This window comes from Cavia porcellus, unplaced genomic scaffold (assembly GCF_034190915.1).
Source record: "Cavia porcellus strain 051 isolate PalLab524CR breed Dunkin Hartley unplaced genomic scaffold, mCavPor4.1 scaffold_29, whole genome shotgun sequence".
NCBI classification, from domain to species: Eukaryota; Metazoa; Chordata; class Mammalia; order Rodentia; family Caviidae; genus Cavia; species Cavia porcellus.
Window position 1 is genome coordinate 14,250,670 of NW_026947512.1, and position 17,697 is coordinate 14,268,366.

The 17,697-nt window shown below is 39.3% G+C and overlaps 1 protein-coding gene across 2 annotated transcripts in view; it reads left to right on the forward strand.

The window, feature by feature from the left end:
* Nucleotides 1-17,697, forward strand: part of Fmn2 (formin 2) — a 308,299-nt gene that overhangs the window by 14,393 nt on the left and 276,209 nt on the right. For both annotated transcript variants that reach the window (XM_063240263.1, XM_063240264.1), the window contains exon 2: nucleotides 14,299-14,465. In XM_063240263.1, the coding sequence (XP_063096333.1) occupies nucleotides 14,299-14,465 (167 nt within the window). The remainder of the gene's footprint in view (nucleotides 1-14,298; nucleotides 14,466-17,697) is intronic.

Sequence of the window (17,697 nt, forward strand, 5' to 3'; positions counted from 1 at the left end):
AATGTTATTTCTTTTAAATGACTTTTCTCCTGAAATGTCTATTTTTTTTATTTGAATGTTGTTTTGTTTCATGATTAAAAAACAAAAAATAACCAAAGCCAGTTATGGCCATGAATACCTGCGGTTGCAGGGGCTTAAGGGTCAGTTGGACCCGGGCATTCAGGACCAGCATAAGCAATAGGGCAAGACCCCCAACTTTGCAAATGTCCATAGCCTGTTACTGTGTTCTCAAAAATGGTGGGTAGCCATTGTCATCATTGTCATCTTTATTTTATGATAGTTTTGGCCAGTTATTTTGGAGGGTGTTTAGTGATGGAGATCAAACTCAGGGTTCTGTGCATGCTTAGTTTCATTCTATACTCCTTGCTCAATTTTATTGTTTTATTACATTTATCTATTTATTTTGTCATTTTTAGCCTTTGGTTAGTTTTAACTACATGGTTTCTCTTTTGACTTCCCCAGGGGAAAAAATTCCTTCATAGAAACCTTAAAGGAACTTTTAAGTTTATATAAATTTTAACAGACAGTACAGCAGCTATAATTAGAGAGCTCCCCATACAAAAGTCACTTTGCATGCTGGGCGTCAGCGTGATATACTTGCTATAGTTGAGGTGGGACACATTTTTTCTTCTTTTACCTACCTTTTACAATACTCTCAGTGTCAAGCAACATTTGCATCAAATGTGTGTCTCAGTTCCCAACGAGGTGCAGTCTACCTTTTAAAAAATGCATTTGAAGACGCATTACTGGTCTTACTGTTGGGGACTCTGAGGACAGGGTCTTCCTGTAAGGGCGTCTGCGTCAGAACGTGTGTAAGTTCGGCAGCAGTGCTCACTCGAGGGAGGCAGAGTTCCACCCTCTTTATGTCCCAGTCCCTCTGTAAGCCCACTCATCTTTGCACGTATGCGTGCACTGTCCTCATGGCTTCTGTTACACGGCCTCCTAGTGATATGCCCAGGCTTCATGTTTATCTTTTTTCCTTGATGTTTCCTAGGTATTTCATCTTTTCTTCCTCTATTGTAAACCCTGCAGCATTTAGAATCTGAAACTAGGCATGTTAATTTCTGTTTGATCACAGTTGGGCCTCTGTATCTAAGTTTGTTCTCTTAAGTTAGCATGGGCCATCAACATGTGAGAATATTAATAAGTGATATCTCTGTGTTTACTGAGGTCACAAACTTAAGTAATTATCATCAAGGACTGATTGTACATTTGCTTGTCAGTAGCCTTATTTCTTCCTGATACTTCAAACTGATAGTTAATTTTAGAGGAAATATAGTAAATAAATATATGAGCTGTAAGATCAAAGAAGAGTCTTACATATGAGACATTTAATTCTTATTTTGTGTAAAATATAATTGCTTGGGAGAAAGACACATATGTTGACACCTTTAAAAGTATAGCATTTATTTTGCTTATCCTGCAACCATTAAAAATATATGTAACAGGAAACTAAATAAGCTGCTGTAGTTCCAGCGGCTTAGGAAGGTCGAAGCAACAGAATCTCTTGAACCTAGCAACCTGAGCCACATAGCAAGATTCTCTTATGAAAAACTAGGGTTGGGGTGTAGTTTAGTGGGAGAGTTCTTGACTAGCATGCACAAGGCCATGGATTCTCCACACAACAGAAAACAAAAACAAAAGCAAAACACACATACACAAAAAAGAAAAACGTATCAGTGATGTATTCGTAGGTATTAAGACAGATTATTAAAAGTGAATGGTATTTTACAGTGTAAACCTCAGTACAAAATTCACAGTTAGTACTGTACCCTCAGTGTATAAACTCAAACATCATCCTCAACTATTTAGACCTTGATTTGTTTACAAGAGGAATTAAGGGTGTGAGATAAAGATCTCTAAGATTTGTTTTGGCTCCAAAATGCTTAGGATTAAAAGGATGTCAGTAGAATGCCACTCCATAATTTGATTCTATTGATAAACCATTGTCCTTTGGGGTCATTAAAAACAGAAAAGTCATATGCATCATCGTGGCTAACAGAAACAAAACAATATGATAACGGCAAGAACAACAACCATCAAACTCACAAAATTCTTCTGTTGTCTCCATGGGACAGTTTCTGTCTTAAAAGTTTTTATTTCTGTTTGGATAAGATATTATCTCAGGCAAATGTGAAAGAGCCAGCGACACTCTCTGCTCTGTATCACCACCAGTTAGGAGCTTGTAATTTGCATCTTTTCCACAAAGAGTAAGATGCACTGACTTACTGTGTAGTTAGCCAAGGGTAGGGAGCATGATCTTTTTTTTTCATGATTGTAGTCCTTGGTGGGCCGGTGACATTCTTTGACATATGATGGACTCCTATGTACTTGGTTGCCTTTATGCTCCCCCAACCTTATCCACTAAAGATGTTTAATTAAGGATGTGTGTTCTAAGCAGACTGCTTTGTACCCTGTTCCTTTTTGAGCTGTGGTCATTGTAACTAGGTTGTTAGTCCCTGCGGGGTGCAGACCGCATGGTCTGTTTCTTTTATGTCTTAGCGCAAAATTTTGGTCAGAAGCTTTTCCAGGAGTTGCTGGCTTGCTCAGAAGTAGAAGGTCCCTGGAATAAAAATGAGGGGAGCAGAGTGTGTGTTCAGTCTTGGCACTGTTGTTCTCCAGTCTTATGACCTCAGGCAGATTCTGGAACCTTCTCAGTGCCCAGTTAGTTCCTTTGAAATTGGAAAGATAAATCCTTGCTCTGCAGAGACTGTGGGCATGGCCCAGTGGTGGTGTGCGTGCTTAGCATGCCATGGCCCCATGTCCTCTGCAAAACTCACAATAAATGTGGAAATGCCTTTAACATTGTAGAGGTCTAGTCCAATAAAAGATCTCTCTCTCTCTCTCTCTTTCTCTCTTTATTTTTTTTCGATGCCAGAGATAGAATCCAGGGCTTTGTGCATGTTGGGTAAGTGAGGGATTTTTTTGTTTTGTTTTTTTATGGTATCAGTGGTCAGGCTTTCATTCTGGTAGAGGATTGCCATATTTGCTGTGATAATAAATAGTTCGCTCCCAATTCTAGCTGCTGTTTCCAAGTTTATTGAGCCTATAATTTTTCCTTATCAGAGCTAAAGATAATATTTGTATCTATTGTATGACAACAAAATGAATTCTGTGTACTTCATTTATTTATTTATTTTTTATCTCTCTGAGACAGCCTCACTATGCAGTTCAGGCTGGCCTTGGGCTCACTTTGTAGCCCAGGCTGGTCTTGAATTTGCAACGAACTGCCTGCCTCAGCCTCCCAAATGCTGGGATTATAGAAGTGTGCTACCATACCCGGCTTGTGTATTTTTTATTAACCATGATGTGGAAGTATACATGGGAAGAGCAAGAGGGGATTCGTGAAGAAGTTATTAGAAGACATTAATGATTAACAAGTTTGCTGTCATTGAATAAATATTTTAATGTGAATTTAATAAATATAAAATAATGCAAGCTTTTAAAAAACGAAGTTAGGACTTGTAGCAAGCATTATTTTAGACAGTGACTTGTTAAAATCCACTGAATTAAAACACAAGCAAATCCTTGAGGAAGGAAGAAGATGGTGTAAGCTGTAATCACATTGCTTAGTATCATATATTTTCTTTTTTTAATTTTAAGGAGAAAAAGGAAAAAACAGAAAAAGGGTACAAGTTATAAGAATTTCAGAAAAAATAAACAGTAGGAAATCACTAGTTAATAGATTACATATTCTCATCTTAGAAATAGTTGTTCAAGTTACAAAATTAAAGCATATAAAGTGGACTTTCAAACAGTGAGACTGCAAACAGTTTTGTTCAATGATCCAACAAAATTCACTAATATGGATACACTTAAACATTTATGCAGTGCAAAACTGTAGAGCACTTTCTTTTCTTTTGTACAATGACAATTACACATTTTGGGTTTTATTACTCCCACAGTTCTTATTACTTTTTTTGAAGAGAGTAAAACCAAATGCGACATATCAGAACGGAGTCAGTCAAATCAAAAGGATGGACATAATAGATAACGTAAAAACAAAATACAAGGTGATCAACAATGGTTACCATACTGTCTCTTGCTATCTTAAAAAGAATTGCCTATATCATCAGTTATAATAAAATTGAACAAAACAGTAAAGAATAAAAACCAAAACATTGGAGACATTACAGGACTTTAAAAGAAGATAATAGTCAACCAGAATGAGCATCACAATGAATCTTATTGTCTTCACAGTTTTGCCTATACTTTAGAACTTGGTACATCAAACTAAGCAGAATAGGGGAAAATCAGTTAAACCAAGATGGTGAGGGCAATACAGGATTTCAAATCAAGTTAATAGGAAATCAAAGTAGGTTACTATAATGTATCCTGCTATTTTTTATTTATTTTTCCCTTAATTAAAAAGATAAAAAAGTAAATAATTAAAAAAAGGAGATTGAGATAAAAGAGGGCATAACAACAAAACAGCACAGGTCAAAACATAACCATTTAAGCAAAACAGTGTTTCACCACAAGATAATCCCGACATAAAAGTAGTTACCATATTGTCTCTTTCCTTGAAATCTTTGAGTATAACTTCATATACTGTAGCACCTAACATATCCAATGTAAAACTATTCAAGAGAATGACATTATTACAGGATTTAGAGCCAACTAACAGAAAATGAATAATGGTTTCTGTATAATCTCCTTATCTATAAAAGTTTTTGCTTATATTATCACATATAATAAAATCCAATAAGATACAACCTGTTAAGACCGATGGAGACAGAAGAATAAAAGCTTGATAGGACTTCAAAACAAGATGATTCTAAATCAGCACTAGCTATTATGATGTCTTGTTTTCTCCAAAATAGCTGTTCCTACCATCCAATCTTCTCTGCCTGGTTTCTGTTGAGCTCTTTTTCTGTCGTTTGTTGTCAGTTTGTCTTCTTCATTTCTCTTTCTGCTCCATTCATTGTGGCCTCTCTGCCACTATTTCTGGAATCTTGGTATTTTCCTTTTTTAGAATATCCTGCAGTATTCTCTGTAGAGTTGAATTGGTGGTTGCAAATTCACCTAGTTCCTCTTTATCCTGGGAGCACTTTGTTTTTCCATCAATTTCCAGGGACAGTTGTGCAGGATATATCAATCTTGGCTAGAGGTTATCTTTCAAAGCTTGAATTATTTCCCCCCATGCTCTTCGTGATTTGATGGTTTGTGCCGAGAAGTCTGCGGTAATTTTGATGGGTGTTCCCTTGTAAGTGATCTGTTTCTTGTCTCTGACAGCTTTTAATATTCTGTTCTTATATTGGATTTCTGGAATTTTGATTATTATATGCCTGGGTGTACCTCTGGATTGTAGGTGGCTGGAGTCCTGTATGACTCATACACCTGAATATCTTTACCTTTTGCTAAATTAGGAAAATTCTCTTGGATTATTTCTGTGAATAGCTTTTGTAGTCCATTTGTTTGTGTCCCTACTTCTTCTTTTATGTTCTTAATTCTTAAGTTATAGATCCTCTTATCCTCTTCTAGCCTTTGTATTATTGCTGTTTGTTTTCTTGTTATTTTTCAGAAATTTTTCATTTCATGCTCCCACATTACAAATCTGCCCTCCAGTTCAGATAATCTATCCTTAGTTTCTTTCAAGCTGTTATGCCAGCTTTCGATAGAGTTTTTAATTTCCTGGTAATCTCTTTGAACCTGCTTCATGTATTCTATGTTTTCTCTGTTTTCTCCATCAAAAAATTCTCCCCTTTTTTTCTGTTCTTCCATTCCACCATCTGTTTTTTCTTGGGTGGTGCTTAGCATTTCTCTAACGATTCTACTTATATCTTGCTTTAGGTCGTTAATAACTTCATTTTTGAACTGGACTATGAGGCTCTGGAGATACTGCTTTATGTCTATTGGTGCTGTGTCTGATATTGCATGTTTCTCAGGATTGGGGGCCGAGGACCCTTTATTGTTGCTCCCTCTTCCCATATTTTTTGTTCCTTCCATACAAGTGTATATAGGAGGCCCAGTTTCTTTCTTTGTTGGTTCCAGTTTGTTTGAATTGCGCTGGCTAGGTGTTCCCACCCATTGCAGTGTACTAGGGAGACATAGACCTGGGCAGCCTTTGCTTGGCCCACCCCTCCAGGTCAGCCTACCAAAGGCTTCACTGCTAGGGTGCACTGCCAGGCACTGGGACCTGGTTTGGGCTAGCCTACTGGGTCTTAGTCAGCAGCGTCACGTAGGCCAGGTACTCCTCACCAATCCTGCTTGAGAGGGGAATATGTGACTGAAGTCACTGCAGCATCCTTTTCCAGGTAGTCAGCCCTGTCCCAGTATGTCCTTTGCTGAAGCCTCCTACTCTATGGAAGAGTCCCCATTCTGCTCACTCACTGCAGGTCGATGCAGGGCTCACGGCCAGTCCCACTCTCAACTCCATTCACCGCTTCCCACTCTCAGAGCTTTCATGCCTCTCTCCTTGCCGTGCGGAATGGGATGCAGCAGCAGCTGCAGGAAATTCAAATCGCAGCTTCCAATGGCTCGGGCTCCAGCTTCCGCGTTGAGACCTTATCTGTTCCTGTTATAGCACCAGGATTGCATTTCCAGTTGGTTTCTTTTAGTTTAGTTCATTCCTGGGTCGGCAGGGTATATCTCCCCTTGCTTAGGACTTCTTGCTCCACACCATTCCTGGATTTTATGTGGGGTATCTCAGAGAGCCTCCGTAGCTGCTGCTATCTATCCACCATGTTCTCCTTCTTTTGTTTTTTTTAATTGGTACTGGGATCGAACTGATGACCGCCTGCTTGCAAGGCAGCTGCTTATGCTGCTGAGCTAAACCCCAGCCCCGAGTATCATATATTTTCAAAAAGAAGCTTTTTGAAGCTACTTAATGATTTTCTTTAAGTTAATCAAATTTTTATTCCACATTTATAACAGAACATTTGAAATATATCTTGACAACAATAGTAATAGTGGGCAACATTTACTGGCATTGTGTAATGCCTTTGGTTTGTTTTTACTTTTTTGAGATAAGGTATCAATAGGTGCTCTTGGCTGGCCTCACATCTCATTCCCTCTGCCTCGCCACTGAGAGCTGAGATTACAGGCTGGACCACAAGGCTCACCTTATGTGATGCTTACTAAGAACCTTGTTTTAATTAATTTTCACAACTTTAGAAGGTACTGAGGATGATTATTTTCAGTTTAGGGATGTGGAATCCAGGCTGGAGGGTATAGCTCAGGGGTTGAGTGCTTTTTTAGCATTTGCAGAGACTATCGGTTCATCCCCAGCACTGCAAACAAAACAAAACAAACAAAAAGAAAAAAAAGTATAGGAAAAGAGAGATAGAGACAGGCAGAGCAGCATGGAGATGAGAAGCAGATTTTGGGAGTCCCAGTGACTTGTCCAGGACATTGCTTAGTGCTGGCAATGTGGGCATCAGAACCTAGGCAGTGAGCTCTATAACTGCAACTCATAGCTGGTTCACTATGCTTCCCCTCCTGGACACACTTCATGAAGTCTGATGATGAAGTCCATGTGTTTCAAGCAGGAAAGATTGGGCAAAAAATGATGAACATTTTAGATTCTACATAAAAATATGCATTTTCCGTAGGTTATACTTTTCTAAATTTCTTTAGGCTATTCCCTGGCCACAGAGTATGTCTTGTGCAGGACAAAGGAGACGGGAGAGACAGCTAGCATCCTGGGACCTGCATTTCTAAATCTGTAAATGATAGATGGGGACTGAGTGTGAAGGACAGGAAAACTCCCCTTCCCACTGGCTCTTTTTTATTTTTTTTGAGTGGAGGAAGAGAGCAAGGAGGAAGAGAGAGCCTGAGAAGCTGCTCTCTCCTGCCTTAGTCTTTATATATTAATGAACTCACCAGTTCTAGTTTTTATACAGTTACAAAGTTTATAGCAATCTGTGTTTCAGAGTATGCTTTTATTGGCTTGGGATAATTTTCTTAAGTTTTACTGTTACCATGGCGGTTAGGAGAGTGTTTCTGGGAAGTGCTGGGATCTAGCTCTCCCTGTATATGTAATTCTACAAGCTGTAGCATGAATTTTAATGGCTGTAAACCTAGCCATCATATGTAGAAAGACATCTTTATAAAATGGACACATGTAATCCTTACAGATAATTACCCTTACCTGAAAGGCTTAGGCCCAGTCACAAGTTTAAACCTAGACTGGGCATTTTTTTTTTTTTTAGCAATTTGTGAGACCCTGCCTCAAAACAAAACAAAACAAAACACAAGGATTGGGGATATAGCTGAGAATGAAGGTGCTGTGTTCAATCTTCAATATGGAATAACAAACAAACAAAACAAACAGCCTTCTTGGTAACATTTATTGTTTTTGTGTTCTTGGTGATTTCTATGCTGACAAAGGTAGATAGAAACAATATAGTTTTGATTTCTATTTCTCCAGTGGCCAGATGTTACATATTTTTCCAAACACTTATGGCCATTTTTTCTTCTTTTGAGAAGTGTCTGTTCAATTCATTTGTCCATTTATTGATTGGACTATTTGATTTTTTGGTGTTGCTATTTGAGTTCTTTGTATATTCTAGATATTGATGCTCTGTCAGAAGAGCAGCTGGCAAAGACTTTCTCCCATCCTGTAGGCTCTCTCTTTACTATAAGTTCTTCTTGTGCAGAAGTGCACATGTTATTTTGATGTAGTTTCATTTGTTGCTTCTTTCTGTTATTTCTTGTGCTTTTAGACCATTTTCAGGAAGTCTTTGCCTGTGCCTAAGGCTTCAAGGGCTTCCCCTGTGTTTTCTTGTAGCTATTTTAAAACTTCTAGTCTTACACTTAGGTCTTGGATCCATTTTGAGTTGATTTTTGTACAGGGTGAAAGATAGAGATCTAATTTCAGTCTCCTATATATGGTTATCCAGTTTCCTGGCACCATTTGTTAAAGAGGCTGCTATCTCTCTAATGTATGTTTTTGACCCCTTGTCAAAAATCAAATGGTTGTACTTGTATGGCTCTCTTTCTGTGTCTTCTATTCTGCTGGTCTGTGTATTCATTTTTGTGTGATTATCATGCTGTTTTGTTATGATGACCTTGTAGCATAATTTAAAATGTGGTATGACGATTCTTCTAGCCTTGCTCTTATGTTGCTTAGTATTGTTTTGGCTATTCTGAGTCTTTCATGTTTCCCTATGAATTTTATGATTTTTTTCAATAGTTCTGTAAAGAATGTCATTTGAATTCTGAAGGGGGTCGTATTAAATCTGTAGATTGCTTTTGCTAATTTGATTGTTTTAACAATATTAATTTGTTAATGTTAATTAATTTGAAAGATCATTCCATCTTTTAATGCATTCTTAAGTATTCTTTAATTTTCAATGTAGAGATATTTTTACCTCTTTGTTTAGCCTAATTCCTCAGTACTTTTTGAAGCTACTGTGAATGGACTTTTTTTTCTTATTTCTTAGCTATTTTATTATTGATGTATAGCCAAACAATTTATTGAATTTTGATTTTATATTCTAAAAAGTTATATTATTGTAAAAATTGTATTTTTCTTCCAATTTTCAAATTATTAGTACTCCATGAGTTATTATACCGTGAACTGGGCTAAGCACTTTAGATGCATTATCTCATTGGATCTTTACAATAATTCTGAGATAGATTCATAGTTTTCCAGTCACTCTTAGATTCCACCTGTAATTACTTATCTGTCATACTTTCTGAGGGTGAATTCTTAGGACATAAAGGTGAAGTATTTAAAGATTATTAATGTATATTACTAAAGTGTCTTCTAAAATTTACCTGTCAGTAGTACACAGGCCACTTTTGGGTTTGGGCTTCTGTAAATCAATACTGAGGGATGGTGGTAAACTCACTACTGGTGTGGTGATTTCTTGGATTCTTATCCTCATCTTTAGTCCTCCAACTACTATAATGTAGTCCCCCAAGTTTTTAGTAGCTACCTTAGGTATTCCACTCAGCTATGGTGGCACTTGTGCATATACTTTTAGTTGAGGTGATCTCGAGGAGAGGAGTATTTATACGTTGGTGGGGTTATAGTCAGGAATATGGGAAGAGTTGAATGAATAAGCCATACAGTGATCGAGGAACCATGGAAATGTTGGGTTGATAATCCAGTAAAGGAAACTGGATAGCAAGTGGTCAGCAAGTCAGAGAAAATAGAAATAGAGTATCATGAAGATGAAAAAGTGTTTTAAGGGGTAGGAGACTTAGTATTGAAACTTTTACTGGTGATTAAGAAATTGAGTAAGGCAAAGACAGAAATATCATTGGTACCAAGTTCCTTTTAGTCTTTCTTCCATGATATGGAAGTCAAATTAGAATGAACTGAGCCAGGAGTGAGTAGGTGAGTAGATAATTTCAACTGGTAGTTTTAATGTGAAGGAAGCCAAGAAATGAGATAGAGGAATGAGAACCCATGTAAACCTAAGAAAAATTATTTTTTACAATTCTATGGCTTCACAATCCTAAGCAAGCACTCTGACCAGCTTCCCCAGGCAGAGATGTGTTTTAGAGCATGTTTGTGTGCACTGGGAATGTCTGTAAAGAGGGAGGTGCTCCTGGTTCAGGAGAGAGAGTGTGTAGCGGAAGCCGAGTTTTGAGCATGCCTCAAAGAATCTCATTTAAACCCCAGGGGAACAACTTGCTTTGTGTGTGGCAGGGCTCCTTCGCACTGCAAGGAAGGTGAGGGGGTGGGTGCAGCAGGTATTTGCAGTTTGTCTCAGATTCTCCCATTTTTCTCTATAAATTTGAGAAGATCATTGTCTCATCATTGGAAGGGCTGGGCTGGCAGAGAGGAAGATGTATAAAATTTGCACTGGAGAGTGGAGGCTTAGATAAGAGTGCAGAGCGGTGCGGTGTTTAGTGGAGATATTGAAAACCGACAATAAATGTGTCTTCTACTGTGTTCACTTGCTCAGGTGCAGGCAAAGAAAAGGGGGTGGCTACATGGAGACATCTTGTGGTTTAATGAGCAAATGTGAGGGAGCTGAAGTGATTGCAGGATTTAATTACAGTGGTGGGATGTAGAATTTGAGGAGGTGAAGTCAGGTATGGCAATGACGTATCATGTGACAGTGATCACTACAACTAGTGGGAGGTCAGGTCTGTGTGGAGGAAGGAGCTTTAGAAGGGGTTAGAGGAAGAGCTTAAAGGGTAGAAGGTGGTTGCTAAGGGTTAGGAGTTCCATCCAGGCATTTGCACCTATATTGATTCATTGATATTTAGGAAAATATAATCAGTCGTCTTCTCCTTGTCACTACTCCTTGAGTTCTGGGGTGAAAGGGGGTAACAAGCAAAGTCTGTTGAAATGGAGTTTATATATTCTATCAAGTGACAGCCCACAGTGTAACTTGAATTCAAAGGCTAAGCTCTCTGAAGAGGAGTGGGTAAATAATGGGGGAAAAAGGGACAGGATGTGCTATTTTAGAAAGGGCAGTCAGGAAGTTCTGGCAGTGGGAGTGACAATTGAGCAGACCTCTGAGAGATGGAGTGAGTCATTCAAGTGTCTGGGGGAAGTGTTGTGGTGCTAAAGCTAAAGTTTGGCTATGGGGGGAGGAAGATAGAGATAGAGATAGAGAGAGAGAGAGAGAGAGAGAGAGAGAGAGAGAGAGAGAGGTGGAGAGGCATTTGGAAGCCACTGGGGAGGGGTTGGGGTAAATTTTGGCATTCATCTCTAGAAGTAGAGGAGTGCCTGATGAAGACCAGTTCAAGAGTACGCCACGGGAATGGGGTGGTGGTAGAGGAAATTCTGCTGGAGATAAGGAACCAAGTTTTCAGATGAAGTTTCTGTGCTTGTGTTGGATCCCATGATGTCAGCACCAGTGATAATGCTAGCAAGGTGGGAGGAAAGTAGGATGGGAGTTGTTGAAGGATGCAGTGCTCAGTGAATGGGAGGGGTGAGGAGGGAGTGAAAAGATGGCGGAAAGGAAGAGGAGCAGCAGGTGACCTAATCAGTGTCAGGAATTTTCAAAGAAGCCCGTGGTTTTGAAGGAAATAATCATCTGGATGTGTTCTTGGGGATTAAAGGGGTTGCCCACCCACTTTCTGTCTCTTAAATATGCAGGTTTTGCATAAAATGCCTTTATCTGAGAGGACCTGAGGACCAGGAAGTTTTTATGGGGCAGCCATGTTATGGTTAACGCCTGGCTGTGAGGCTCCCATTAGAAAGAGGTGAGGTTGGGCTTCTCGGCCGTGGTCATAGTGAGTCATAGTCCTTGCTTCCACATTATTCCATAACCCTTTGATAATTTTTGATTCAATATGCACCTATACATTCACTATGTCCTGTTTACTCTCAGGAATACCAGGCCCTTTTCCCCTTATTTTTTGTTACACAGTGTGTGAATTGTAGGAATGAACTAGAGTAGTATTAGGGCTGTTTTCTGTCTTTTGATTATATGAGTATGATGGATGTAATGTTAGGGTGATTAATAACTTGTGATTTTCTGGGTATTTAGTTCCAGTTAACTTCTGTACAGGTAAACTTCAGTTCTATTGGGGAAAAATTCTTTACTGCTTCTCAAAAAATGACTTGGAAGACCAAAGAGAGTTTTCTAATGACATAAAGGAATGGAGAAAAGAAAGAAGCCTTTTTTATTTTACTTTGTCACACCAGTTTTTGTTTCCGTGCCTGCGATTGAAGCTGCATGCTAAGTATCTACTGCACACTGAGCCACATCCCTGCCTATCATTACACATATTAAAGGCAGGTTTTTAGATTAGTTTTGTTTTACTGGCAGAAGTAGAGGCAGGAAAATTGCGTGACTATTGTTATGACTGGTGTACATTTATGTTTTAAGATTTCGTTGTCACCAAAGTATAGGTCTTGGCCTGGTTTTGTGAAGCTTGGAACAAAGAATGACTTCTCTAGAGTCAAAAGTGTTTTAAAACAAAATGAAACCTGAGAAGAATATGCAGCAGCAACCTTATGTGGTTCACAAAGCCAAAAATTTTTACTATTTGGCCCTTTACAGAAAGAATGTGATGATGTAATCTGATGTTTCATTTTCAGCTCTACCATGTTGTGAATGAATCTGTGTCACAGAATGTTAGCATCATGTTAATTCAGAAATCCCACGAATATTTACCAATGCTTTTTCTGTGCAGTTGGCCAGGTTTGCAGGATATATGCTGGCCTTCAATTTGTGTGAAAATGAAGGAGGTAGATATTAGAAAAAGATTGCACAACCTATTAGATAATTAACATGGTTGATTAGAAGAAAGCTCAGCACAGTGGTGGGTGCCTTTTGATCCTAGCTACTTAGGAGGCTGAGGTATCTGTAAGAGGATTATTTCAACCCAGCAACTGGAGAACAACCTGAGCAATATAGTGATAACCCCATCTACAAAAACAGGTTCTTACAGAAAGAAGTACGTATAAAGATTCCAAAGGGTATGAGAGGAAGTCATTGAAAATTTTTCTATATAAGTGATTTTGATCTTAAGTCAAATCCACTAGTTAGATGGAATGGCATCAGGAGGTTAAGAACTCAGGAGCAGCTGTGGCCTTGGCAGGCACCCTAGACAATTTCCCATTTTTTCTATCATAGATTATGCACACAGAAAAAGCTACACTGATATATGAAGGTTAGAGAGCCAGGAGTGTCAAAAATACATGAGCCGTGGCTCTCACCTCTGGCTATCACTGGAAACAGTGGTGACCAATAAAGTTCCAGTGACTTTGTTCTTCCAGATGATTCTAAGGCACAGTCAAGATGAGAACCCTGGACTAAGGAGCCTCAGGTCCCCAAAGGTCCTCAGCCAGTATCTCTTTCGTTGCATGTCTTTTAGTGAAATAATGAAGCGTTAGGGTCCGGAGGAACATTTGAAAACATGTTGAATTTCTGGCTTTTGGTCTCTTCAGAGTGACTTTGTTGCTGGCCAGCTCTCCTCCCTTCTCATGGATTGGTGCCTTTGCCTGTCTTCTTGTCACATTCTCTGTCCTTCTCCATTGCCAACCCCAAGACTGTGAATGTCAGACACTGACATTTCTAGGCCTGAATGGTGACACATTGGGTTACTGTTGCCTCAAAGAACCTTCTTCAGGGTAAACAAAAAGAGAGCAGAATTGCTAGTTAAATCTAAATGTGTGGGGGCTTCGTCAGGTGCAGCTGGTAACTTGGCCCATTCTCTTTGGAGACAGACATTGTTTTGGGGGCTGCAACAGCAAGTACCTGCTGTCCTTTCCTACCAGGTGCCACCCTGCAGTTTCCCTGTTGAGAGGCCCTTTGCTCTACACATCAGTAGCCTTGGAAATGGAGTTGCTCATTGCCTGTGTTTACTCACCTCTCCCTGGAGAGCTGGAGCCAGGTGATCTGGCAGTTCTCCGTCCTAATGACTGTGTCTCATTTGCAGGGCGGACTCTGTTGGAGAAGCTGTTCAGCCAGCAGGAGAACGGTCCTCCAGAAGAAGCAGAAAAGTTCTGCTCCCGGATCATTGCCATGGGTCTTCTACTTCCTTTTAGTGACTGCTTCAGGGAACCATGTAGCCAGAATGCTCAGTCAAGTTCTGCTCCATTTGATGTAAGTAAGAGAATTCACTTCTGTCTGTGAGGTGGGTTACAGCTGAAATAGCAACCGTGCTGTGTCTGCCTACTTCCTCTATAATTTCAAAACAACACGTGATGCAAACCTTTCTACCCTGGGCCATTCAGTGGCTCAGCAAATCTGTATCTATGCTTGGCTTTTGACTACTGTATTAAATGTATCCTTTCCTTAATGAATGGCCACTCAACTCTTTTCTAGTCGGGTCTAATCAGCAATGAATTTAAATATTAAAACTTAGAGACAAAGTTGTTGGGATGCTGAAATAGAATCCAGGACTAGGTAAGAGCTCTTTTATTGGGCTATATCCTCAGCCCATCAGTAATGATTTTAAAGAGGCGCTAAGTCAGTATTTCTGACCTTGCTGGTTATATGCATTCCTTTGGAAGCAGCTCCACAGGGCGAGATGCTGTTCCCATGGGTCGCTGGTTTCCATGGGCCGTAAGGCACTGTTTCAGCGCGGTCCTAACTCATTTCTGTACTAAACTGATGTAGAGCAGCATTGTCTGTTTACCTCCTTGGCCCCCATTCACCAATAGTTAATACTGTGAAACAGTAATTCAAAAGGCGTGTTTACTTATCATGAGTGTCAGAACAGCTGGATTATCCTATTCAAGCCAGAGTGTCACTAAGCTTTCTCAGGTATGTGGTATGTGTGTGACATGGGTTGTGATGAGTATTTTTCTGAAAGCAGATATGTAAGGATTGACATATGTAAATTCTTCTAAGAAAGGTGATGAGCTGGCTGGTTCCCTGGTGCCCTCAGAGCAAAGGGTCCTCCTTCCAGCAGCTTCATTGCATGTGTTTGGTTGTTGCTAACTGCATCTGCTCTCTCGTTAGTCTTCTTCAGTTGTATGTGCTGTGGTTCAGACAGTGAAATAATGAAGTTCTGAGTGACAGCAATGATGAATAGAGGCTGAGGTCAAAATATAGTTGTAAATAACTAACTGTAGCTAAGCAAGATGGCACCCATCCCTGCAATCCCAGCTACTTGGGAAGCTGAGGCAGGAGGATTGCAAGTTTAAGCACAACCAGAGCCATTTATTGAGATTCTGTCTCAAAAAAAAAAAGATGATGTGAGGGACCTGTGCATGTGGTTCGGTGTAGAAATCCTGTACTCTGTGGTTCAGTGCATCATTTTCAGAACCTTCCAAAAAAGTTCTGTGTTTGCTTAGTTTTCTTTTTTCTCTTCCCTACCTGTGGTCTTCCTCAATCTCCCTTCAGTATCTGCAAAATAAATGATAAAATATTTAAAGAAATTCTTGTTTCTTTCCACCTGAAAGAAAAATCTCTGGGTTATGCTGTTGCTTATGAACTTTCCTTGAGTTTTTAAAATTTATTTATGCTTGTGATACTTTTAAAAAAATCACTGCTGGGTAGATTTTCTTTCTATGGGAAAAATTGTATAGTTTAATTCTTTCCTTCTTTCTCCTCTATGAGAAATCTCTGATATTATAGAGGGAGAATCTTAGGATTATGGTACATTAAGTGTAGGTATGTTTTGGAATCTTAAATAAACATAAACATAGTACAGATAAAGGGAATATTATTGCTGGATATGACTAGTGCTTAATTTTTGATTAAAACTATTCTTACTTAACTTCTGTTTTCTCCATTAAAGCTCAGGAGTAAACAGTCTTGTTAGTTAACAGGTGTAGAACTGGGGTAAGCTGAAAGGAATATGTTAACCCTTTTTGTTCTCTGTTTTAAATTGTTTATTACTTAGTTTTGTATTATTGAGGATGAACCTGGGCCTCACACATACTGGGCAAGTGCTTTGCCATTGAGCTACATCCCCAGTCCTTCTCTCTAGTTTTTAAAATTCAGCTGACCCCTTATGCCTCACCTCTCTCCATTCTTGTGTCCTTAGTGATGTTACTTTGGAGCGCAGCTGGGTGTGGCTTAAAGAGTGAGAAACAAAACCACAAAAATTTATATCCTTCTAGCCTGTATGTAGTCCTTTCCCTAAAATGAGAGAATTTCTATCCCCAGGTTGAAGTCATTGTATTTTCTTACTACATTTATTGGCTCTGCATTAAGTCTCTTACTTGTCCACAAAAAAACAAACATGAAACAAAGAAGACATTAAAGGTATTCTCCTAAGATGCACTGCGCCATGTACTGATATAGCAGCTCAGTGACAAAATCATGTACTTACTGGATCCATACTCAAGGATTTGCTTCAAAATCCAGAGAAATAACAGCTCTGGGGCTCTGGAGACCGAGGCATCAAAATGGACTGGAGAAGAATCTACTTACCCTCGGGGAGAGAAGCTGCTGATAATTAGTCTCTCTGCTGCTTTACAGAAAATAGCTGCTGGGAGCATTTCTAACCAATAATCCTCTTGACAACAGTTGCCCTTCAAGCCATAATACTCCGCAGGAATATGCTCATTGCTGGCAGTCTTCCTACCCCTTGACCTTGTAGTTTCATTCCCTCCCTCAACGGACTCTTGTCCCTTTTCCATCTTCACATACACAGGTAATTTAAGTAAAAAGTACCTTTGATTGGGATCTTACTGATAGAGCTTGTGAACTGGCCTACTTCAGTTAACCCTTCTGAGTTTAGTCTCATTTTTAAAATATATTTCTAGGTCTATGAGCTATCATTTTGCTTTACAGAATGCTAGGGAAAATATAAAAAGACCACCTTTTCTCTCACATTCTAACTTAAGGATTTAAGAGCTTTACAAGACATAAATAGCTTTGAGTGTTCCTGTTAATTTATCTACAGATGTTTTCCATACATGTTGTACATGCCAAGTGTCAAGTCTTTGCTAGGAAATAATTCAGGGAAAGGGGAGCCTTTTGGAGGAAAAGAAAAGAAAAGAGAAAAGGAAGGAGTTGGTAAGCCAGGGATAAGCAGCATTTGGCACAAACTGAGAGTGTGTTCAGAAGGAATAAGGATGGCTGCATGGCTGATTTCTATAGAAAAAGGCCTTGTGAAGTTTTGATGTATGCAAGTGACAGATCAAGTGTATTCAGTTCTGAGTATGCCAGCTTTATGCAAATGCAGCAATATTCCTGATTGGTCGACATTTGCATATGACTGTACTGTGACTAGTAATTCATTGATCAGATTCAGGTGGTGAAATGGTTGATACATTGTGTCAACTTAAGAAGTCTAGAAGTTTAACTAAACTTCCATACTTAGTAAGCATCCTCAGTCTGTGCAAGAGGAGGACACAGAGGTGGTGTGAGTGCTACACCT